At 38.8% G+C, this 26418-nt stretch overlaps 1 protein-coding gene across 6 annotated transcripts in view; it reads left to right on the top strand.

Annotated features, from left to right (window-relative positions):
• Positions 1-26418, top strand: part of GRIA4 (glutamate ionotropic receptor AMPA type subunit 4) — a 214983-nt gene that overhangs the window by 63000 nt on the left and 125565 nt on the right. For all 6 annotated transcript variants that reach the window (XM_054272071.1, XM_054272066.1, XM_054272070.1 and 3 more), the window contains exon 3: positions 8145-8384. In XM_054272071.1, coding sequence (XP_054128046.1) covers positions 8145-8384 — 240 coding nt within the window. The remainder of the gene's footprint in view (positions 1-8144; positions 8385-26418) is intronic.

The following is a 26418-nucleotide window of genomic DNA, read 5'->3' on the forward strand; positions in this document are numbered from 1 at the left end:
GAATTTACTGTGGAACTGCAAGAGACGGGTTATACCCACACGATATAACATTCATACACATTGGGGTAGCACACAGAAGCCACATTGAGACAGCTGGACCATTGTGCCAAACTTTTTACAAATATCTCACAAGAGACTGGCCTTCCTGTCAAGTGCTTATAGTCCTCGATAGAACAGACAGTTTAAACCTTGAAAACTGAGACATGGGAATGCAAAGTGACTTGCTCCCGGGGATGAATTTAGTTTCAGAGATTCAGTACCCAACATGCCAGACTTCTCATTATGCAATGTCTTATTATAGGAGGACAAATGTTTGAGAGGAATAAATACTCAAGAGAGTAATATTTGTGATTCATTGGGGTTTCTTTTGGTTTTTTGGGGTTTTCTTAAAGCTGGAAAGATCATAATGTAGTCTCTTTTTGTTCACCTCAACCAATAACACGGTGTTAAATTTTGGAGCAATAAGCTGGGTTGGTTAAAGTGTGATATTATTTAACCAAATATTATTATTATTTGGTTAAATAATTATTGGTTAATGATGTGATATTATTTCTGGTTATAACACTTCAGATATGTTGCTATGTGACATGTGATATATGCCTCCTAAATGCAAGATAATTAATTTGTTTGAAGGAGTTTGTGATCAAAAGACAGAGTTAGATGATGATTTAGAAGGTGCAGGGTCTATAAATAGAACACGAATAGGGTTTTGCTGGATGTTGTTGGATGTATTAGCTATATAATTTGTTAAAAACTCCTTGCTTCCCTTTTGTTAACTCCTTGTTAACTGTATTTAGAGGTAAACTATTCTACTCCAAACAATTTTTAAGATAGTAGTAAACTGGTCCTAGTACATCTATAATATTTTTCATCTACCCACTTTATGTAACACTGCTTTCTTTTTTATAATCCTGTCTGTCATCTTATATCAGTGATTTAGTTCCGCTCATTAAGTTTGTCTCAGTGTTGGGAATTATTCTTAATGCAAGAGCATAAATTAGTATTAAATCAGCAGTCTCAAACCCAACTGAGGAAGACCATATGTGTTTCAAATCTGTACTGGGTGTGGGTGCAAGGTAGTTTAAAACTACAGAGGGATGAATTTAGATCATTTGTCTTTTAGTTCCAGAGCTCTAACTAACCCTGTGTCCTCTTCCAGAAAGCGGAGGTCAGTGGAGTGATCAGGAGGTGCATCAGAGAGCAGAGAGGAGAAAGAGACTATTGGGATGATCTGTGCAAAATGAACAGAAAGATCATTGGACATTTTAACAGGAAACACCAATCTCAAAGTTATTTTAGAAATAGTGCTTAATCTCATCTCCAACGTCACAGTTCTTACGAATATAAGTTTATAAATCATTAGATCTTCAGAGGTGGTTCATACTTAGATTAAATGATTCTCCCTTCTATGCTTAATCTCACATGTAGAGGTTGCATCTCCATATGAGTAGGCTGTTCCTCTTGGAAAGAGTTCTTCAGGTCAGAAAAATTTGCTCAGTATTTTTTACATCGGTGCTGGCAGGTGCACAGCAGCTGAATAGTGTATGTGACTGTGACCCATGAAGTCATGGGCCACTGATGGCATTTCAGACACCTCAAATGAAATTTTTCATGGTGGCACAAGGAAATGTGACTCCCTAAATATGCTTTTTAAATGTGTTGCTCTCTGGAGTTTACCAGATCAAAGAAGAGTAGAATAAGCTATGTTGGAAGTGACCCTGAAAGATAATCAAGTCCAACTCCTGGCTCTGCACAGGACCATCCTCAAGAGTCACACCATGTGCCTGAGAGCATTTTCCAAGTGCTCCTTGAACTCTCCTTAGGCTTGCTGCTATTACCACTTCCCTGGGGAGCCTGTTCCAGACCCAAGCCACCCTTTAGGTGAAGAACCTTTTGCTAATATCCAGCCTAGACCTCTCCTGACCCAAATTAGGCTGTTCTGTCAGGTCCTGTCACTGGGCACCACAGAGAAGAGATCAGTGCCTGCCCTTCTTTGGCTGGGGGGAGGGGAATAGAGGGACAGCTTCTCTGAGAAGATGCCGGGGGCCACTCCTGTGTCAGACAGAGTTTTCAGCCAGCTGAGCTTGTCAGTGATGCTGTGGTACCTCTGGGATAACACATTCAGTAAAGGATGAAAGCCACTGCTTAGGAGCAGTGAGAGAGAGGAGTGAGAATATGTGAGGGGAACAGCCTGCAGACCCCCAGGTCAGTGCAGAAGGAGGAGCAGGAGGTGCTCCAGGTGCCAGAGATTCCCCCACAGCCCATGGCACACAGCCCATGGGGAGGCAGCTGCGCCCCTGCAGCCCATGGAGATCCATGGGGATGCAGAGATCCACCTGCAGCCTGTGGAGGATCCCATGCCAGCAGGTGGAAGTGCCCTGAATGAAGCTGCAGCCCATGGAGAGTCCACACTGGAGCTGGCTCCTGGCAGGAGCTGTGCTCCAATGGAGAGAGGAGCCCATGCTGGAGCGAGTTTTCTAACAGGAATTGTGGCCTGTGGGGGACCCATGTTGAGGCAGTCTTTTCCTGAAGGACTACTTGGAGTGTGCTGACAATGTAGCAGTTCTTGAAGATCTGCAGCCCATGGCAAGGGCCCATGCTGAAGAAGTTTGCAAAGGACAGTATCTCCTGGGGAGATCCAGGAGATCTGGATCCAGGACACCTGGGTTAGGTGAGCAGCTTGAGGAGGAGGGAGAGTCAGACACAAGTTGTCATTGACCAATCACAGTCCCTAAGCCCCATCTGGATGTCCAGAGCATGGGAGAAAGGGAAGAGACAGCAATGAAAGACTGTCCTCGTATCTGAAAATTTCCACAATGTAAACTAGTCTGGAGTCTTTCAATTTTTGTGGTCCCACAAAAGTTTGTGTTTTTATGACAGATCAGTGTGTCTGTCAACATATCTGTAATAGCTAACCGTGCCAGGGCTTCCCACACAAGAGTTGAAAATGTAGGGGAAGGCTTTTATAATGCTCATTCCAGAAGCTGTGTCCTGGAACACTCAGGGCCAGTGAGTCATGACTGATGAAGGTTCATATTACTTTAGTGTTAGGCTGCAGGTCTTCCAGGTTCCTACACCTGGTGCCTGTTTGCTGCTGAGCAAAACTAACATTGTTGGCAGACCAGCTGTACCCTACTTTCTCTCTGTAAACATATTGTTTAGAGGATTTAAACTATTTGGGCATAACTTGGGAATAAGAAGTTGTTGGAATTTTTTTATTTTTGTTTTTCAAGGTAAGATTTGTGTTTTAAGTGAGGAACTTGTCTTTAGAGCTGTAGCAGGAACTTTGGAAAGTATTTCCCTTACAGAGAAAGAAGACCACGTGACTTTTCCGTGTGTCTCAGTAAACCCCTCAGTATATGCAGTTTTTGCCATTTTGGCTTTATGATGTCATTTCTTAACTGAAGGTCCTGAGGGTCACCTATTCTTTTAAAGTGATTATACTATCATGTAGTATACAAACAGCTAGAACAGAACACATCTAATTCATATTACAACTACTGCAATAATGCTACCTTGGCAATTTAGGTACCATGCAATGTTTTTTCTGGAGTCTATTCCAAGGGGAACAGGCTGGGTAGAGAAAGGATCAAGAGTGGCCCTGGGGGAAAGCCTTGGAGGTGTTGGTGGATGAGAAGCTCAGCCTGTCTCAGGAATGAGTGCTCACAGCTCAGAAAACCATTGGTATCCTGGCCTGCATCTAAAGCAGTGTGGAAAGCTGGGCCAGGGAGGGGATTCTGCCCCTCTGCTCTGCTCAGAGCCCACCTGGAATTCTACATCCAGGCCTGGGGTCCCCAGCACAACAAGGAGCCAGTTGGAGCCAGTCCAGAGGTGGGACCCTTTTTCCCAGGGCTGTTTCACCATTCCTGGGAACACAGACTGAAAGAACCAGGTTTCAGGCATAACTGCAGCCTTCCAGTACCTGAAGGGAGCCTACAAGGTAGATGGAGAGAGTCTGTTTACAAGAGCATGTAGTGACAGGACAAGGGGGAATGGCATTAAACTTCAAGAAGGTTGGTTTAGATTAGATATTAGGAGGAAATTCTTCTCTGTGACAGTGGTGAGGCACTGGAAAAGTTTGCCCAGAGGGTTTGTGGGCTCCCCATCCCTGGAGATGTTCAAGACTGGGCAGAATAGGGCCCTGAGCAACCTGATCTAGTGGCAGGTGCCCATGACAGGGAATATTGGAACTAGATGATCTGTAATGTCACTTTCAACCCAAATCAGGCTGTGATTCTATGAGTCTGACCTCCACATTCATCTCTTCTTTGGTGAGACCAATGGCATCGCAAAATCTGCAGGAGAAAGTAGTATGTGTAATACAGACAATAAATTGTCAACTATGAAGAGGTATCTGGTTTAAAGACAAAGTATTGTTCAATATTTTTCAAAATATGCTCATAAAAGTGTATTTGTCACTGCTTTGTATTTATGAGGCAAAAAGTCGTGAACAAAATTTTCTTAGAATGCTAGTATGCAAGTGTTTTACCAGGCATAATTTAGTTAATTTTTAATAAGTAAAATGCCTTCAGAAGTGTAAGAGAACTGGAAAAAGAATTGGCAAATTCAGGTAGTCATGTTTGCCGGGAGGCATTTTCTGAGAATGGTAGTGAGTTGGAATGCAAATCCTCGTGGCTTTGCTGATTTTGTGGTCGCTGATGATTACTGTAAAATTGATTCAGGAGTGTTGCAGCATGTCTGCATATGTTTAAGCTTCATCTCCATAGTGTCACAGGCATTTTTCCTCTCTGTGGGTTTTGTACTGAGTAAGAAAAAAGTCTCATAACCCTCATCTTAGCATTTTTTCTTATCAAGGAGCAAAGAAGGACACTCTTCAGTGATTTTCCAGTCTTGATCTCAAGTATAATAGCACGAGTTTTCTTGGATTGGCTATTTCGGGACTTTAATGGTATTCAGATAATATTTTATCGTATTTGGATTTAGACTGGGGCAAAGATAGTTTGCTTTGAACATGAAGAATTATTATTCTGATACTCTAAGTACTTCAGGGTCGTATTATGTTATTTAATGAAATTTCAAGTTTGACTTTTTTCTCCATCCTGAGAATGAATTTGAGCTTTAACTCCACTAAGTGTACCATTTCACAGCTTGTCATTGATTTCTTGAATTTTTCATCATGTGGATTCCTACTGTAAGGACCATGAGTTACAAAAAGTACTCTGTGCCCCGTAAAACTGCAAAGATGTACAACAGCAGTGAGCCTTAGGAAGAATTTCGTCTAAACAAGAAATACATAAAGTAACTATCTCTTACATGAGGGTTGTGTTCAATTATTTCAGTTGTCAGAGTTAATTGAACTGTGTTTAAAAATAGAGAAGGCCTGCCCTATTTTCACAGAAATCCTTGTAAAATATGAAGAAATCCCTTTGCAGAGGAAAGTAACATACAGGATGGGACTCAATGAATGATTATAGAAGCAAGATACAAGAAACAAGTGTTTGGAAAGTATTATAATTAAGAAAGACTGTGTTTAAAATAAGTGATGTAAAGGGCATTTGCTGCAGAAATGAAAGCTTCAGTTAGAGCTTCTGTTGAAAAATGAAACTTTTAAAGAACATTAAAACAAAATGTTTTAGAAGTTTGTTTACATATTTTAATAAAAATACAGGAAATAGAAAAATAAGCTAAGTTGTTCGATATTGGTGATGTAACAGAAAAGCAGGAAAATCTAGTTGGAGATTTAAAACTAATAGATATTTCACATTGATTTTCACTCAAGGAGAATGTTGATCTTGAAAGAGGTGTGATGACTAATGGGAACAGAGAAGTCAAATCTTTATTCCCTGGTTCTTCAAGAACTGGTTTACTGAAGGGCAGATGCAATAACAAGTGCCTCTTACTAGAGCTGTAATATGTATGATCAGTGAAGTTATAGAACAGATTTTGATGGAAAGAAAGCTTTAAAATATAGATATAGATTGAAAATGGCATAAAATGCAACCAGAAGTTTCTAAGGTAGACAGTATAGGATTGATCCCTATCTTCCAGTTGCCAAGAGAATGTAATAAAATAGACATGGTCTTAAGAGAAGTGATTTCTGGAAATGGAGACAAACAGAGTCAAAAGGCAAGCATGAAACTGTGGAGAAGTTGGCAACAAATTTTGGTTCAAGGGGAGATACCAGGCTGGAGAAGCACAATTACAGGAGAAGGATCTTAACTCTCTAATTTTACACAGAGATGAAAAGTCAGGGTACCAATATGGAATTTGCTGGAGAGGCTGAAAAGTGCATCAAGGAGCAGACTAATACTGTAAGCAGAGAAGTAAATAATTTTAAAGGAGTTCAGAACTATGTGGGGCATGATAGAAAACAAATAACAGTGCCTGATGAAAACACTCTGCTATAAGCAGAAACTCATCATTTGCAAATGGCCCAGAAGGAAGAAGGGGCAGACTTTTGATCCCAACATGATCATCAGCCATCACTGAGGTTCAGATTTTAGAAAAGCACAGTGTCATCTTAGGATATGTCAGAAAAGATATTGTATGGTTGAGATGGGGAAATAATGTAAAAAAAAAAAAGCAGGATAACCTTTAACTGAAGTTCTCAACATGTCAGTCATCTGTGTTCAAGCCAGATGAGATGGAGCTGGGAAAGCAGAGAGCAGTGTTCCCTGTGATGATTAGCGTGATGATTAATGACAAGCCAATCATTTGAGGGGTCTGTGGAATCTGTTTTGGGTGGTCCAGCAAAGAAAATACAAAGAGGGTTTGTAGGAGATGTGTATATTGAAGGTGAACTGAAGGAAGAAAGCTTTTGAAAAAGCTCTATTGATATAAAATCTGACTTTAAAAATCATTAGGATGGGAGCCATAACAGTGGAGGAGAACATAAAATCACAAAACTGCCCTCAAGTCACTTACTCCAGTTCTGGCATCAGAACTGGGTAAATCACCCAAGTCTCGGGAGAATAATGCACAATTCCTATTTTCAGCTCTTTGTGCAATAAATGTAATATGAAAATGTTAAAGCTGGAGTGCTTTAAATTTGGTAAGGGTGTACATTGTTCCGTGAGTGTGCTGCATGTGCAGAATGACTGTGAACTCCCAGCTAGTGGGAGGGTGCCTTAAGTTTTCCCATGTTTAGGCAACATGTAAGAATGGACTCTGAGAAGAGAGCATCTGGAACAGGACAGCATGGGAAATTGTGAGAGGAAAGCATAGAAAATATGATGATCTCCTAACTGACTGTTCCTTTCTCCATTTTCTGTGTCTCTGGGAGAGGTAACGCTATTAATGATCGCACAATTTCTATTAACTAGGTTTGTGCTTCAAAAAAATAGGATGTTTTTTATTAGACTCTTTATGAATTGATTAGAATGCAGTAGATGCTCAATACCCATATGCTTGCTTTTCTGTGCAGAGATCAGTGAAGTCCATACCTAGTACGATGAAATCAATAGAAGTCTCTCCTTATGTGTTCAGTGAGTCCAAGAGCAAATCAAAACTGAGAATATATGTTCAGGTCATTTGTTTTCTGGTTTCCTGTTAGCACAGAGTAGAAATAAAAGGGTTGGGGCAAAAGTCAGATCGCATTGACTTACTACATTTTACTTAAACTGCCCTCTTAAAGTCAAGGAGATTATTCATGAAGTAGGTTTTACTCAATGTCTCTAGAAGTGTTTTAATGTACCACAAGAGCTTCCTGTTTAAAAGGGAGCAAAGGTTCTACATCGTTACAATTCAAAATGTCCAAATTTCACTTACAAGGTCAGTAACATTTTTGATAATTTTCACATTTTAGAATGTGAACATTTTTCTGTTCAAGGTAATGGAAATGCTCAATGCCTGATACTATGCAGAGCTATGGCTAAAACAGTATACGTTGATTTTTTTAACTGGTATACAAAAATATATGTTATTTATTTTACATTTTATTTTAGAGTAAAACCACTATGGATACTTTAGTGTTCTATGAATAGGGTCAGAAAGTCACAAAATGTTATTTAGCTATTTATTTATTGGTTTCCAGAATAAAACACATGAAAAATGAACGTATATGTACAGGCAGAATTGCAAATCGTCAAATCAGAAATTTGAGGATGTTGGAATGTGTAAGCACATGTCTACAGATTTTTGTCACTACTTAAAAGCCTCTTTGTTTGCTTGTTTGTCTCTTTCAGTTTGCTCCCAGTATTCTAGAGGAGTTTTTGCCATTTTTGGACTGTATGATAAGAGATCAGTACATACCTTGACCTCATTCTGCAGCGCCTTGCACATCTCGCTGATCACGCCGAGTTTCCCCACGGAGGGCGAGAGCCAGTTCGTGCTGCAGCTGCGGCCGTCCCTGCGGGGAGCCCTCCTGAGCTTGCTGGATCACTACGAGTGGAACCGCTTCGTTTTCCTCTACGACACAGACCGAGGTAGGCTGGGACACAGCTTTCTTATCTGCATCCTTCTAATCCCTTTTGCAAGAGCTTTTGGAAGAACTTTTATGTCCCATTGAGAGCTTGGGTAGCCAAAGTTTAGAGGGCCTTCGAGGTGAAATACCTCTAACTGAGTAGCTGTGTGGCTGAAGGAAGAACGCCTTAGTCTGCAAAAATTTGGTATTGGATTCACATAGGATGTAATCGACCAGCCAAAGCCTGGGCTTTAAGTCTAGAATACTAAAATCTTTAAATCAATGGTAGTGAAAAAAAATACAGTTCAATAAGCAGAATGTTACAGCTCTATTCTCTCTTCAGTTCACTTTGTAAGTGACAGCAGTGCAAAGTAGAGAGAAATAGCCTCTTTTCTGCATCGGCACTGCTGTAAGCTGAGATGAGAGCGAGCCTGTGGGGCTTCCAAGCTTTGGAAGGTCAAGGCAGAGAAAGGCTCTGCCCTCAGGCTGTGCCAGAGGAGTGGAGGTGAGAGGCAATGCTTGCAAGGCACAAGGTGTCCACAGGCAGAGGGGGGGAGTGCTGCCGCAGCCCATCTTCTGCTCTTTTTAGCTGGGGTTGCCTCTGTGATGGACTGCACTTTCACAAAATATATAGTTAATTGCAGAAAAGGGCGTATTTTCTATCCACAGTCTCGATTCCACATCCCAATGCATCTCAGAACTGTTTAAGTGCTAAAAAACTGCAAGTGCATCACTGCATCACCTCTCAGTGAGGAACTGAGAGGTAAAAGCTGTTCTCTGAGTTGTGTGCTCATTCTGCTGGCAAAGTCTTTGTTTGTGGAAGAGGACTGAGCCAGCATTGCTGAGCTTCTGCGAGAGAGGCAAGATTTTTATGTTGGTGCCTTGCTTTCAGGGAGGAGTGAACAGCATAGCTGTAGTCAAATAATTATTTTACTACAGCTGTTTCAATATAGTTCCCCATGTAGACAGTCTATTCCAGAATTAAAGTGGCTTTATTCCAGTATAATTACTCTACAGAAAAAATAGGGAATTACACAGACCCAACTAAATCTGTTTAATTACTTGATTATGGCTATAGATGTTAATTTCCTCCTATATACAAGCACTACATTTTAGTGAGTTTTTACCTTGATATGCTGCCTAAACACCTGAATTTGAATCAAAATGAAGAATGGAAGAAAATGAAAGAATTTTTATTGTTTCATAATGGTTTGTTTGTTTTTTTAACTAAATATTTTTTTAATGTTTGCTGGACCCATAGAAGTTGTTCTGGGAAGCATTACAGAATGTATTAGGTAATGGGAAAGAGAAAAATTTAGCAGAATTTTAAAGTCTTCTAAGAATTTTAAAGTATTTCTACTCAACATATAGTTATGGATAACAAGAAAACAAGTACATAATTACAGATGTGGTCTTACAAGTTCAACAGTTTATTAAGTAAAGTGCACAACCTGTAGTTACCTTTCTCATCTAAATTCACACACTTAATTAGGTTGAGACATCATTTTTAAGCAGGTGATATCACACCAAGGACAGTTTCAGAACAGTCTATAACAGCATGGTTAATAATTAATTCTTATGGCACTGAACTCTGCCACTCTGAACTCATCAGCACATCTTTGATAAAGACATGACATTTTCCAGCTTGGATTCAGGGGATGCTACATTGGGTAGTCTCTCAAATTCTGAATAGGTCTTGTGATGCAGTTTCATGCAAGGGAAAAATAAGATTCAATGTGTCTTTTGTTATTAAGAGTACTGTAAAGACACACAATTGTTGAGTAAGTTTTCACCATCTTTGCACAAGACAAAATTTCAGTGTGGACCTCAGATATGCTATAAAAAAAGTAAGCATCACCTTACTATCAGAATAAGTGTAGAAAGAAAAAAAAAATTAATGTTAAGTCATAGACTCTCTCAGTGAGGCCAGAAATTAAACTTGTCTAGATTTTTGTCAGAGATTTCACATGCCAGATGTCTCCCTATTTCTCTGAGCAGCCTCATCAAAGCAAACTAAAGAAATGGGAACCCTCTCAGCATTTTGTTGTGGGGCTTGCAAGTTGATCTTTGCAGCTTAAGTGGGAAGCTATGAAAAAGCTCTTAGGGGGAAGGTAAGCAATAAGTCTAAATTCCAGCCTGACACTAGCTATCTGGGAAGAGGGCAGTATTTAGCAGCTGTCAGTATTGCAAAAGGCAGAAGTACTTCACAAAAGATAGCATGACAAAGTACACTTCAGCAGCAGTGGTGGACAAATGAATGTTGTTTCCAGACCTGCTTTCGAGCCTTTCTGTCCTGCTTGCTTCTTGGTTCTGCTGCATGTGACTCAGTTGCTGCTCACTCTTGTGGGCTGAACAATTAAATCCTATTATCCAGGAAGGTTTCTCTGTTGTATCATTCCATTCATGTCTTTGACAGCCCCTAAGCTCCCTGCAGAACCCCAGGCTTTAATGCTGGAGCCACCTATGTTAACATTTCAGTTTAGGCTAGGAATGTACTTTCGTTGCATCTCTGTATGTCATTCCCACATTCCACACTTTGGGTTAGATAGACCCTGTAGCAGTCTTCGACCACACAAACTATGATGAGGTGGTGGCTTCAGCTATTTTGTTAAATCTCCCTTTCTGATGTTCTGCCAAACTCACAGTCTGGAAAATCACTGTCCTGTGACAGTATGAAGATACTGGGACGAATGGCAAAAATGCAAAATTAATTGGATCTAGCAGGGGGCATTATGGAGAAGGAGAGCAGGTTTTGCAAGAGGCATTTGACCTAAGAAAAAGATGAAGGAAAATTCAGCTCATTATTTAACAGGGGAAAGTCAGCAAGTAAGGAATGACACAGATGGCTAAAGCCTGAAGGGTCCTTTTGTTTCAATACATTCCTCTTTCTCTTATCCTCCTTCCAGGTTTAAAAAGGTTTAATTATGACCTTGTTTCTGATACAATTAATAATAACAGCAGAGTCCCCGGAACACAGACAGGACAAAGAAAAAAGAGGCTGAAGAACATTTATTTGAGTTATGCAAAGCATAGTAGGAAAGGGCTGAAACAAAAACCATGCCTCTTTGAGACACCCATAGGAAAGGGAAGTCCAGCAGGGAAAAAGAGCTCAGGTAATATTTGATGTCATCTCTAAAGGGAATTAAGTGAAAAAAACAAAATGAGTAGAGAGAAAGAACATTCAGCTTATATTTGTTGTTTTGTTGTGACTGAGAGTTATTTAATTTAAAAAGAGATGTATAATCAAGTGGAGCTGTGTATCTGTAAATTCATAGGATTTTTTACCTAGCACAAGCATGCCTGTAGTGTGATTCCACTAGTTGGTGACAGCATTTTCTGGCACAAGAAAGAAAAGTTTGGACTCTGAAACCACAGAAGAAGGCAGGAGGAGTTTGTGTGACATAAGAGAAGCTGTTTAAGAATAAAATCATAGAATAATTTAGGTTGAAAAAGACCCTTAAGGTTAAGTCCAACCATCCACCTAGCACTTTCAATATCCAATATAGAGTTGAGCAGGGCAAGAATTGAACCTGCGAGAGGCCAGTGTTATATTTTTGCACCATGTGCAGCCTTAGTGCGAGCTGGAGCGGCTGAAGTTGCTAGTTAAACTCCAGGGATTACCCAGAGCTGAGAGGTCCCAGGATGGAGAGTGGCAGAGGGGCTGTAGAGCAGCATGGGGACACACAGGACACCAGGGAGGATGGCAGCCAGCAAGCTGGAAACTGCTTTCACAAAATGTTGGCATCCGTTTGAACTCAGCTGTGTTTCCCAGGAAGTTTCTGTCCCTAACTGTGACTAAAGTGGGGAGCACAAAGGGTGGAGCTACCAGCTGGCCTAGCAGTTGGTTCACCAGGGGCAAGGACTGTAAAATACTTACATTCTGCAGAAATAAGGTGTCACGTGTGAGCCTGCTTATGTACCTTGCTAATGCTTTTTTTCCCCTCCACTCCTTTTAATTACATGTTCATAAAACCAACTCAACTATGGCTGCAGATGAGGAAAATTAGCTCACAGTGCACAAAGTAAATTCAATTTTCCCACATTTCTGGATAGTGTTTTAATAGCAACTCCTTTAAAGTTGAAACTGTTCTGTGACAATCTAAACCTGGCAGAAGGTCTATACAAGTAGTGGTGGCCTGTTAGAGTTAATCCTACAGTATACAGAGTAACAATATCTAGGATTTTGTCTCTAAGAACTTGGGGAGGATAAGTCTCAGAAGAGAACAGAAGATGTCTGGAGAAGACAAATAGTGGTGTAGGAAATGTAAAGCTTTCTCACTTATTTTGAGGGAGATTATGGATTTTATTTACAATCAGTTTATCAGGCTAATTTAATTTCCAGCTTTGGCAGAGCTTCTGTCTCAGCAGTAACCATTAGGTTTGGTGTATCCATGATCAGTACCTCCAGTGGTACTGCCTCAGGCCTGACTTTTTCACAGAAAAAAAATAGAAAATAGAGGTTCGGCTATAGCATGGTAATTTGAAAACTAGAAACCAAAACCCCAAATTTTTTTGCTAATAACATATTTTAAAAGAGCAGGTATGAGGTGAGGTGCAAGGGATTTCTATTTGAATTTGCATGACAGCACAAAGAAAGGCTTTGGTGGGTTTATGAGCCTGGCCAAGGTATGAGTGGTACAAAAAGGGTTCAGGGTCCAGAGTGATCTGTCAAATAAACAGTTCAAGAAGGTGAAATATGATAAGGTGTTATAAAGGCTAAACGTAGGAGGGAAGAATCATAGATACAAAGTGCAGAGTAAGTGTCTCAGAGTTAATATCGTGGAATATATTTCAGGAGTTGTGGTGAGCCGTAAGTATGATGTAAGTACAAAAAGCCATACTGAGTCCAATAAAGTAGAGGTTATTTTGAAATTTCAGAAAAGAATGTTGCATGTGAGATGTTGCTGAATATTGCAGATGAAAGCTGAATATTGCTCTCACCCAGCTGGCCATGCTGCTGTGTCGTATGTTGAGATTTCCACTGCAAAAAAAAAATAACAGCAAAAAATTTTCAAAACAATTTTTCCTTGCCTTTTTGAAGCACTGCACACTGTTTTCAGCTATAACAAGGGCCTTCAGTATAAATGTATACAAGGATTCATTGCTGGCGTGGCATTGACCACCACATACAGATATAAGTTTCAAGGGTCCACTGAAGAGAAAGAATATTTAAAAAAAAAATAAAAAAAGAAGACATGACCAATGAGAAAAAAACCTTGACAAATGGAGATTTTATTTTACTTTTTTTTAGTTGTAGGACTGGTAAGGAGCAAAGATCAATTGTTTGTACCTGATGAGATGTCGGCAAGATAGAATTATGTCGTCAGATTTGAAGTGCTACTAGGAAAAAATATTTCAATTATGGTTGTAATAAGTTGACGAGGTTCTTACCACTAGGGTAAGATTGTTACCACTTCAGATGTTTTAAACAGGTTAGTAAATATCTGCAGTGGTGATGGGCTTTGTTATATTCACCTCAGATGATCTCTTAAGTCCCCTCAGGATTATTTATGTAGTTGTCATGATTTCTCTAGGAAACAGGGAATTGCTTCTTCACAGTACTTAGGACACTGAAAAGATAATTTTCTTAATTTTCTACTCTGGAGGAACTTTCAATAATATATTATTTCTATTCAATTATATATATAGCCTTTGTAAAACATTTAGTGTGTTCTATTATTCAAAAATCAGATCAAAAATATTCTAAGTGATCTAGATAAAAACACTGTAAAATCAGGTTGAAGGACTATCATTAGAATATGGTACTCAACAAGTTATCATTAGCTGGGCATTTAGGTGCTGAAAGAATTTGCCCTACATCAACCTTCACTCAATATTTTTACTGCACTTCTGAACAAATTTTTGGATGTCTCTCTAGTGAAAATAGTGGTAATATCATAGCAAGTTATAAAGTTATTTCCATACCTCAACTGAAAGAGCTAAACTTACTAAAGTTTAACTTATAGTAGTGATATAAATATATAATTTACATTTTTATGTGCATAAAAACACTGAGACAAAGCTCTTATTTGTGAAATAGGTGAAAAGGATCAGGTGTTGCTATAAAAAGCAAATTGCAGGTGACCTTACAACACAATACTGAAGAAAATGGTTTTGACACCAAGTGCGCTGTATTTATTGTTTTCTACATAACACTGTTAAGCCCAAATCTACATCACTCTTGCCTTAAACTTCTAGAATAATATCACAGGTAAGCCTGAAAAAACAAGTTATGTCTAGGATTGTAAAAAACATTATTTTGGGAATCTGACTTTGTTCAATTGCAGTCATCCACTTGGTCTTGGACCCTTTTTGCATTACTATTACCAGGAAGAATTTGGTAGGATTTTCACAATATGAATTTTTCGTCTTACTGATCTTTGGCAAAATGTTGGGCAATAAAAAAAAACATAAGTTCATTAATGGGTCCACTAAAAATGGGAGATTCTTACTTATATCATGCAGTTTTGCACCAAACTTTTGTGAAATAAAGATCAGTGTTGTCATGACATTGAAGAAATATTGATAAAAGAAATAGCAAATAATACTTGCTCTCATAGTCCTTAGACTGCTCTAACATCATGGTCTGCAGGTTTGAACTTTTCCATATGCCTCAGTAGATCTGATAAAAAGCTGTTTGTCTTCAGCAAACACACTTACGTGGGCAGTGAATCATGTCACAGACACTCAGATCCAGCTACCACTGTGTTTGTTTTTTACCAAATTTATATTGTAATTTAATCAGACCTATCTGAAACCATACACAAAACATAGAAAAAATGTTTTGTCAAATGTCAGTGAAAACTGCAGTAATTTTGTCATATGATCTACTGTTGTCTGTACTCAGTAAATTCCGTGTTTTTAGTGAAATGGGGCAACGTGCTTTATCCATCAATAATTGGCTTGCAGCAGATTTTGTTTTGCCAGTGCTAGCTCATTAATAATTATACCAGCAAAATGCCAGCTCATCCTCAGCTTCTCAGCAGGTGGTAGCAGCTTGAAAATACAGGTAATAAATGCACACGTGAAACTAAAACGCAGCTGGTTCCTAAAATCAGCATTAGAAATGATATTGTGACTTTCCATCATTCCCTTCTTACCACTAAAGAGGAGCAATACTGGTAAATCAACAGGGTCACCATTTAATTTACTACATGTGAAAAATCTTCCAAGAGCTTTCAAAATGCTTCATTTAACGAAAGTGCTCCTCTTGTTGACTGAAATGATTGAACATTAAATCAAGGTTGAAATTAACAGAAAATGCAGATATTGGAATCAAAAGCTGATAATCAAGTACAGATGAGCCCTCTGACTTTGGTATTCCATGTAAGATGTGGCTCAAACTATGCTGCATAAGAGCTTTTCTGTGTGTTTGGTCATCTGGCTAAACACTCAGAAAATGGAGCACAGCCTAATATGCAAATGCCATAGAAATATATAAATCCTAACACATTAAATAAATGGCTGCTTCTTATATTCCTAGTCTGAAGAATTTGCTGTCCTTTATTCTGACTTAGTGGGTGCCATGGAGAAGACAAGAGACTCATGATAATTTAAAATATTGCTTTTTAAGTTGCCATGCCAGTGAATCATCTCTGCCCTTTCTAATGATTTGTTTGTGACAGTGTTGTAGAATCCTTAGAGCTAAGTTCTTTTCTCAGTAGCATTTATCTCAGTTTTGCACATGTGTAATACAAGATTATGCCTGTAACTTTTATATGCTTTTATATTCCAACATCCGAATGTAAATAACATTGCAACTTCCAATGGCTTGTTCTAACGATATCAGAGAATTAGAGAATAGTTAATTTGTTGTTACCTGCATATGTAATACATTCCTTTAAATGAAGGCTTGTCATTTTTATCTGGTTTTTACACACATTCTGTATTTACTTGAGAGCAGGGACAGTATGGTCTGTAATTCTGAATGTCTGTTTTCATTTGCTTAAGAGCTTTTCCACACAAGGCTGCAGTTAAGAAAAAAAGTGACTGCATACCATTTTTTTCTGAAAAAAAAGCTCATGTCTTGGCATTTTTGTTCTAGATTTTCTGAATAGCAGAATTAAGTTCAGCTGCTTTTATGAGTTTCAAATAGCAACTCTGAGCACATTTCTGATTTTATTATTATTCGATCTCAAACGAGAGGAGGTGTTTTACATACGTAATTATTGGACTTGGGTTCATCTTTTCTGCGGATCAAACCAATTGCTGTCAGAGAGCAAAGTGTTAAGCAGGAACCTGTGTTATGGTTCATTAGTATTTAGCTGTGATATTAATATTTAGGGTAGGCCTTGCCCTTCTTTATATATATCTGTATCAGTGGTTTGACAAACCCTGCAAAAAACTACCTTCAGTGAAGGCAGCCTTGCACCAGCCTATCCAAGAGCATCCTTTCTGAGTGTGAGGCCGTGCTATGCCACCACAGCCCAGGGCCAGCAGTAACACTGCAGACAGTTGAAGGATCCAGGGCCCAGCAGCGTGGGCCGCCAAAGAGGGCCTTGAAAGGCCTCAGACGAGGAAGCCAGCCGCACATCCAAATGCTTGTGCTTTAGAAATTCCTTTCAGTATGGACATCCGAGTCCTGCAGCTGCTGAACGGAGCCTTTTATATGGCCACAGGTGTTGGCTTCAGGGCTGGAGCACGGAGTGGTAGCAAACAAAGGGCAGTATAGTCAATGCTGCCAGAGACCAGACGTGGTGCCAGTTTAATGCTGAATGTAAAACAAATACTTGTGCCAAGTTGTTTCTAAATGCATTTTTAGTTAGAAAAATTAGCTTGTCTTTTGAGAGTATTATCCATGTGTAGATGAATGTTCCAAGTTTTAATAGAGTACAAAGCAGGCTTTTTAAAAATAAGAATAAATAAACAAGACATAGACTTACAAATATCAAGACATACTATTCCATTTTTTATGCACCTATTGTTTAAAAAATAATCAAAATTTAAAAAGATAATTTAATTCTTCATGATCCCTCCTTTTGAGACATTTATCCCTTATGTAGTGTGAGTTACTTCTCCAGAGCTGGAGCAGGCGGTAAAGGTAATTCCACTTTAGTGTAAATCTGTGTTTGTACATAAGGGTATTTCTGGAGTTGCACATTCTTAGTCCAGCTGATTGAACAGTCTATCATCTATGCAGTCTGTGATTTCAGGGCTACGTTTTCTGCTTCTGTAAAGAAGCATATTCCAATGTATTTAGATATTCACTATTCTGAGATGCATTTTCCCTGTAAATGGAATATATTTTAGGTGATTCCCTCATAAATTACCGCTGAATCCTATTTGCATACATATTTATACAAATAATTTGTCTTTGGTCAATTCCAAAAGGGGTGGTTGAAGTGTAGGCATCCTTTTAAAATGATTGACTGCTTATCGCAGTTCTACAGATGCTATTTCTGCCTCTGTACAGGGAATTTCCTGCACTAGTATTTACAGATAACAGCATTAGCAGCTGCTTCTGTTACCAAAATTGCAATGCATGTTTGAGGTATTTAGCATTTTGCAATTGGAAAGAGAGTTACCAAAGGGTCCGTTAATCCTGGGGTCTCAAAATCCCCTTTTTGTACTACTACCTTGGTGGGTTTTAATATTAATGCACACCTGGATGCTGCAGGACATTTTCCTTTGGACAAGGGGCATACATTGTGTTCCAGTGTGACTTCGGCTGCAAATGGCAAGCAGAACATTTAATATGGCTCTGAAGATTTGGGCATAATAAATGATGGAAGTGTCACCAAAGAGAATGGTTGTGAATACAAAACTGGTTGCTAGTGTAGGTCCCTGGAACAAATACACATTTTATGTTAACCTCTCACTGTGAAAAAAAAACCAAGGAAACTGTCCTGGGAGTAAGGACTTGTGTCCTAGATCATCCCTCTCCTAAGGGTGAGTTCAGTCAGCATGGGACAGTGAGCTTGGGAAGGTCCTAAATACATACTTTTATTTCATAAAAGGTATTGGAGCCAAATTTCCTCTGTAGTGAGTTCATAATAAGAAAACTAAATAAAAAATATCAAGTGTACATAACATAATAAATAAGTATTAAACACAGAAAAATAATAAGCAACATTTTTTAAGTATGCTATTCAGAGAAGTCTCTCATAACAGAGAAATGTGTTTGCAGATGCCTCTTATAAAATGATTTGATATGTATGGATGAATCAAGTGGAAAGAAAACAGTTTACTATGTTAGTGAACTTGATAAAAGTAAGGCGTTGTGATATCTCTGACTTCAGTTATATCCTTCCTGTAGAAAACAAAGTATTCTCCTTTATATAATGGGATAAAGAGAGTTTCAAATAGGTCTAAAATATTCAAAACCCTTTTAACTAATGGTAGTGAAACTAAGGCAGCTTTGCCAAATTTACATTATAAACAGTTTACATTTAGAGTGCAAAACAGGACATGAACCTGACCCTATCATTAATTTCTGTGTGGAATTTACTTTTGAGGGTGTGGATGAATTTTTCTTCATATATATCTATATATATCTACATATATCTATATATATCTATGTATATCTATACATCTATATCTATATCTGTATCTGTATCTATATCTATATGCCTTATATTAATTCTATCTCCTAGCTTTGTCTGGATGCAGAGCTGAAGTAATGTAAATATCAAAAATCTTCATATCTTACAAATTCAAATCATGCTACTGAAAAATATTCTAGCAGTAAATAATTTTAGATTATATTTTCTTTTTAATTTGTGTTTTCATTCTCATTAAGCATTAGATTAAAACCAAACTTTTTTTACAACCTTCAACTAGTATGGCTCAACATCTCCATTATTTTATTTTAAAACTATTAAAAATAAGAAACTCATTTAAAATAGCCTTTTCCATGTAAAGCGTTTCAATGCTTTTTTTTCAAGGAAAGAGTCGGGGAAAAAAGGTCCCAGCTAATACTATCATATAATTGTTCTACTGAGAAAAAAATATCCTTCTTCTGAAGTGTTTAATAAATGTGTTTTAAAAGACCAGTATATAGACCATTGTATATATCTTTTCATTTGTGCCTTTTGCTAGGTTGATTTCACATCCAATTCCTCCTCAAATAAGCAAAGCATTCTGCCAGGTATTTCCTAATGCAGCTACATGCTCTTGATCTTGAGGCAGAATGAAAATCTCTGTTCTGAAGCCAAGGGTGACGTTCACAGTGTGCCTTTCTGCACAGGACTTCTATTATTCTGTGACACATCCCCTAGACCCCCCCACTGGATGCATCCTTCTCTTTCGTGATCTCTTCATTACTCCTTGTGGGAAGAGGAGCTTCCTTTCTCCTCTGTGTCAGAATATCTCCTTGCAGGTTCTGAATCTGTGGACTGTGGGTAGAACTGCAGCGACTTCATCTTCTGTTCCTTCAGAAACTCTGTTTGGTAGGGCCTCCCAAAACTCAGCTGTTTTGTTGCTCACATTTCCACTGCTTCAGGGAGGTTTAATTAATTTCAATTGCATTATCTTGTGAATCACCTCAGGATCTACCTCTGCATTCCTGCTTTCACATATTTGCTCAGATTTATTGGCTTGATTCTGCTTTTCTTTTCCTCCTTGATAAGTTATATTGGCTTTTTTCCCACACTTTCTTCTAATCCTTTTGCCATGTTTTCCAGTTCTGTCAGTACATTCCAGTAAGCTTGATTTTCATTTCTCATTTTCATTTCTCATACCTTATTTCAGAGACTGGGAGCATCCCACTGTCATTTATTTCTATTTCTGCTATTTACAATTACCACAGATCATGGTTTTTAGCTTGAAAAATGAAACATGTAATAAGACTTAAAATTAGTCCGTGGCTGTCATAGTGAAAAACCTGCAGTTTTGTCTCAGGGAGAACAAATAGTTATCAATATATTTTAATGCATCAGCATTCCAGTTGAATGAAATGAAAGACATAAAACAAAATAGAAAACAAAACCTGAAACCAGATATCAATTAATTTTGGTTTTACTCTAAGTCATTTTAGAATGAGAAAGAATTCCAGTTTTTATTTGCTTCCTTTATTTCTGCTAAAAATGTTCATGGTTTTCATGTGCATGAATCAGCAAACAGCAAAAGGAGAAGTTCACCAAGTGCTTTATTTTGTCATCTCAAATGCACTTCCAAGCTTCCAAACAAGTGATAATGGGAAATGCATAGAAGTGCAGTATTTAATCTGAACCAAAAGATGAATTCACAAGTAGTCTAAACACAAAATTACATAATTTCTCCTCCTGCAAGTCAGGCACGTTGTGGTGGCCACCGCACAGCTGCTGGCCTGGGCGACATCCAGGCAGACACAGTCACAATTGTCTCTTTTCATCTGGGTCATTCTGAATTCCTTCAACAGGAAATGGAGCACAAGCAGAAAAGTTTTAAAAACATCCCAGACATGAATCAACAAAAACCCCAAACATCTGCTCATCAAAGCTCATCAGAAAACAGTGTATTTTATTTACACTACTCTTCTGGGTGTACTGAGAATGCCTAATGAGGCTAGAGATCACTGGAAAATATTGCTGGTATGAAGTGTCCATTTCATTTTCAGAATAACTGGCCTAATCTACCCAAAATGTGTGAAATACAGTGTATTTCTCTGCCATTTTGTTATTTATTTTAGCATAAAGTGCTACAGTTTTATTCAGAAACGCTGTTCACTTCGAATCCAAGCTGGCTAAATGAAGGGACAACACCTTAAAAATTATTTTAATTTGTTTTGAACATAAAATGGTTCTAGTAAATGCAGAAATGAGGATAATAGAAAATGTCGTTAGTGTAAATGCATTCATTAGAGATGTGGGAACATTTTCACAAGGAAATGCAGGGTCAGATCCTCAGAGCAGCTCAGCATAACCTACTGACTGCATCCTGCACCAAGAAGGAATTGGGCCACTGGGTTTAAGCATCTAATGTCATATAGATTTTCTGTTCCACGGGACCAATCCCATACTTAGTGTTCATGCAGGATTTATGAATCCATGTGTCCTTACAAGAGGTCTTGTTACTGGGGCAGGTCTAATTCCAGCTTTGTCCATAGTAAGAGCTCAGATACCCTTTTCTTCAGCAGCTGGTGTTTTTATGGAGCTGCATTCAAGCTATTCTATGAGGAGGTAGTTGACTAAAAGGTGGTTACTGACCTGAGCTCCTTCAGTTATTTCAGCAAGGGGTTCACCTCAGCTACAGTGAGAAAATTGTCTTTGACTTTGTCCTTGCACACATCCTCACACTCTGTTCACATCAGAAGAGAAATAAAATTTTCTTTTGTTGAAGTAAAATTTGTCAGGGAGCAAAGAGATTGTTTCAATTTGTACTTGTACACTGATCCTTGCCTTTTTCAGGCTCTTTCAACAGTTCTTATCATCTTAGCATCAAAACAGCACATAATATTTCTTCTGAGGCTTTTCTGTTTGTGCTCATAGGGAAGCATCTTCCTTGGTTTTTAAGTGAGCCAGTAGAAACCTATGTAACTCTCTTATGGACACAACTTGGAGGTTTTGTTTTTCTTAGTAAATTCCAGAAGCAGCAATACTTTGATAGTGTTGGTTTGGAGAAGGAGGACATCAGCTATGAATGACTGGAGCAGCTGTAAGTCGCATAAGGGGAAATTATTCTTTTCAAGTGTGGAAAGGAATCTTATTCTGCGTGTCTGCTGCGTAGCTACAAAATATTGCTGTCGATGCCAAAAAGGATAAACACCTGCTGAAAGAACTGTGAAGAAAATTATCTCTCTTTCCTACAGATACAGTTACGAAACGTGTACTACACACTGGACCATCTCCAGGTTTTTTCTCTTTCTCTCAGCATTTTTCTAGCCATCAAATCAGTTGTTCACCCTCTCTGCTTGACCTGTGGAAAGGACTTCTGCTATGGAGAGAGGCCAAATATCAACATATGACATGCTTAAATTTTGTGGTGCCACCCTTGTAGGATAGAGTACTTGTTTTTCATTTGACCGGCTTTTGAGTTTTGCCACATGATTTTGTCATTGGGATGTGGGGCCAGTACTCTTTTCTGCTTCTTATGCTTTTTTGCAAGGCTGGAAAGAGCTTCTTGCTGACTTCTCACTACCTGTGCAGCTGTTACAATGCTCTGCCAGAAATGCTAATGCTCCTTTGCCAGTTTTTAAACATTCTGCCAAGTAGAGAGAATTAATAACAAGATCTGAATCATCTCTAAAGTAACCCCTGTGTCCTATTCCTCCGGTATGATGTCATTTTTCAGCTCCTTTCCGGGACAATAAGAAGGATCTCTTATACCCCCAGAGCTGAGAAGTGTGTCAGGGCAGGCCTCACCATTATTTCAGCCTACCCTTTCGCCTTTGCAGCGCTAAATGTTTAAAAACCTTCAGGCCAGATTTTACAGTCCATGTCGTGCTGCTCAGCTGGTGCAAAGTGGATGGACTGCAGCCAAAGCTGGCAAGTGGCCACAGCCTTCCCCTCGTGCCCGTGAAGACAGCTAGGACAGGGCAGTGTCCCCATGGCTCCTCCGTGGTGTCCCATCCATGCAGCCCAGGCCAGACCCCCACCCTTGGAGGGGAGCCCCTGGCTGGGCTCAGCCCTGTGCATGGCATGGGCAGCCCATCGTGCCATGGCTCACATTGGCCCCTCTGAGGACTTCCAGGTTTTAGAGCACAGCTTTTGGTTTTTAGACTAAAAACCTGAAGAGTTGAAACGATTGAATGGTTTGAGTGGAGGTTAAACCAATAGGGAAAAAACTACCAAACCTGAAACATAGCTGATAATATCTACAATATTCATGCCTACTGTATCTCCAGCAGTCACTTTCTGCTGCAATGTGGGCTTAACTTGTTTCTCTTTTCTTCCATCTTGTTTCATCCTTTTTGCTCCATTTGCAAGCAAAAGGAAAGATCTTAAATAGTCGAGATGAACTGTCAAAAGTCAATAGGGGAAGATGCTTTGGGATAGCCGTGCTCAGTTAGTGCCACATCTTCAAGGAGTGCTAGAAAGCACTCCTTTTAGGTTTGGAAGTGTTTAGTCTTTTGTATCAAGAGAAAAACTTGGTCTTTAGTCTCCAGAGACCTCTACAAACGGCATGAATGTGTACAGAGCAGGAGCAAAGGAGTGGATCATGCTCCAGTGAACTGTGGTGCCTCCTTCTGCTCCCGGCACCTTTCACTCCTGTTGCAGCTATCAATGGATTGCTTTGGCTGGGCTTTGAGTTTTCCTTCCCCAGTGATCTGGAGAACAAACATGAGCTGGTACACTCTGAACTTCTTCCCTCTCTTCTCTCTTGTCTTCTACCACACATCAGCCATGAACTTTATTTCATATTTGCATGGTATCCTTTGCTTGTCACCAGTGCTCTGCAGCGCTTTTGGTTTTTCATTGGGCATGAAGACTTTGAGGCAACAGTTCTGCAGCTCACTGCTCCTATTTCTGCAGCCTACATCTGCTGTTTGGGAAGCAACAACTCTGATTGCTTGCAATGGCATCCCTAAATACCAGTGTAGCAGTTCTGAGACTGTAGTGTGGTAAAAGGCAAATCTCTTTGTAGAAATGCCAACAGGCTCCCAATACTTTGACATTCACCTGTCAGTGGCTGTGCCTTGGCCTTGTCCTGCCCTGAGTGTGTGAGTTGCATATAAATACCACATCACATCCCCTTTGGCCACTGCTTTTATTAGCAAGGTGTTATACCACATTGGCTGTGATAATAACAGAGTACCTTAATTGATATGTCTGAAAGAGCAGTCTGGCACAAGACACTAAGTTCTTTCTGGGTCTCTGCTCCATTTGTAGTAAAGAGGCAGTTTCTGAAGGCCTAAAAAGTTATCTGGCTTGTAAAGAAAAATCCACTCTCTGGCAGAGACTGAAGTTATAAAATTTGATCTACTTAACTGAAAATCCTATTAGGTGGATTTACACATGGCTCTCTGACATCAGGCTGTCCAATGTGAAGAATAGGACCTGAGGTCTTTTAATGGGTCCTGAAGCCTTAAAGCTGTTTAATGCTGTCAGGTTACTTTTCCATGTTTCCTTCTGATTCTGGTGCTAAGAACAATGCAAGCTGGTGTCTGATCCATAAAGACTTTGCAGTTTGGAATACAATTGTGTCAAATTACTAAATATGTTACATTAGAATTTCATAAACAGCATTGCTGTAATAAAAAAAATAAAATGCCACAACTAGCTACATGGCATAGCAAGATGCATCTCCTTTGAAGTTGTTTTGAGCTCTAAAATAGTCAATTCTCATTTTAGCTAGCTGTTTTAAATCCATATTTTCTTGGCTTCATAGCACTTCAAATCACCCCATTCAGCAAAACCATGTGACTTAATTTCAAAGCTAATAGTATTTAGTGTTTTCTTCCTTGAGTACCTTGCTTGGAGAGCCAGGCAGTTTTGTGAAGCTCTCAGCACTCATTTCTGTTCAAAAAGAAAACATGTAAAAGTAAATTTCTGTCCTCCTCTATTGTGTAAAAGAGTTTGTGACCCCAAACACTGCACTGGCTCAGAAATCAGGTGTCAAAACATTTACCTTTAAATCCCTTTATTTTTATTAGTCTTGTAATTTTTATTTTATTTTTTTTTAGTATCAAGCAATTGCTTTGGAAGTTTTTTTGCTTAGTTAAACTTTAGTTAACAAGATCCTACCAAAAAAATCCCCAACAAATGAACCCCCAAAGTCAACACAGTGCTAGAGATCCTATGAAATCCATAATCACTGGCAGTTTCGTTAATTGGGATTATTGCCTAGTCCCATATTCTCTTTGATTTCTTCTTATCTTCTAGATAATAATGTTGCTGTAAGGGAGAGAGATGTTTCCCAGCATCTTGGTACCATCTTTTCCATAGCTGTCAGAATTTTCATAATGTGAGCAGGAAAAGAAAATGCATATACCAGCCTGGAATAACTAGAAAATTTGCTTTCTGCATTTCCAGGAACTCAGGGAACTCAGAGTCACCCTTTGCAAAACTTGGTGAGATGTTTTTTCCCCTAAAGTGCTTGGGATGGTGTTTCTGGGCCCTGAGCAAACACCTTTTCCTCCAGCACCCTACAATCTAAGCACAAGGAGAGGACATTACTGTGTTGGGCACGCTGAGCTCTTACTCAGTGTGAGCAATATTGGTACAGGTGTTCTGCAAGACAGAGTAGCTTACTTTCTAGATAAAATAATATTACTTTTAGGTGAAATATTATTTGTCTAAATTAAAACACACTACACCAAGTTTGCATTTAGTTGCCATAAATGATCATGAAAATGCAAGGCCTTATATATTGATTCCTCCCTCTTCAGGTCATTGAAGTTTACTGTACATTTGGCAAGTGAATATTGACCTGCACTTTGATTATGGTCAATGTTGTCTCCTAAAACATTAAAATCATAGTCTCATCTAAACAGAAGTATATATCTTCTTACTACCTCTCCTTTTTTCCACATGGATTATTGTATTATAAACGACAACCCATGAATTTGGCTTGGCCTTACTTTGAATCATACATATGCTTGAATTTTCAAATAGGGTGTTTGAAATTAAAATAATGTATTAAAGAACTCTGGTGAGACATAGTGGATTTATAAAAATAGAAAACTGCAAGTACAACACATGAATATTAATGGTGAATTTTCTTATCCCTGTTTATATTTTATGTAGTATAATATTTCCATCATAGTCTTAGGTTTGGTCTCCCACTGGTTTGTGTGAAAAGAAATTTAGAGCAGCTCACATCAATCAAAATAAATCACAGTGTGCAAAGAGTTAATATCAGCTCTACAAATGCGAAAGCTTTTCAATGCATGACTAATTTTTGTGCATGTCTTGTCCTTCTGAATTAAAAGGACCATTGGGGGCTGAAAATTAAATCCTAGATGAACTGGTCTTCAATTAATGAAACAAGGGATACAAAGCTTTTAAAATACTTTGTGATTCATAGATGCACTTCATAAAGTGCACATAGCTGTGGCTGTTTCTTCAGCCTGATTCAGCCTTCACTGACAGTGGTGAAAATCAGCAGTAACTCCAGCAAAGGCTGTGGAGCTACCTGGGATAAGATGAGAACAAAATGAGGAATTTATTGTCACAGCTGTGAAGAAAATATACTGCAGT

The sequence above is a fragment of the Melozone crissalis genome, unplaced genomic scaffold (assembly GCF_028551555.1).
Source record: "Melozone crissalis strain CALT ecotype California unplaced genomic scaffold, PUWL_Pcris_2 ptg000013l_1, whole genome shotgun sequence".
Classification (NCBI taxonomy): domain Eukaryota; kingdom Metazoa; phylum Chordata; class Aves; order Passeriformes; family Passerellidae; genus Melozone; species Melozone crissalis.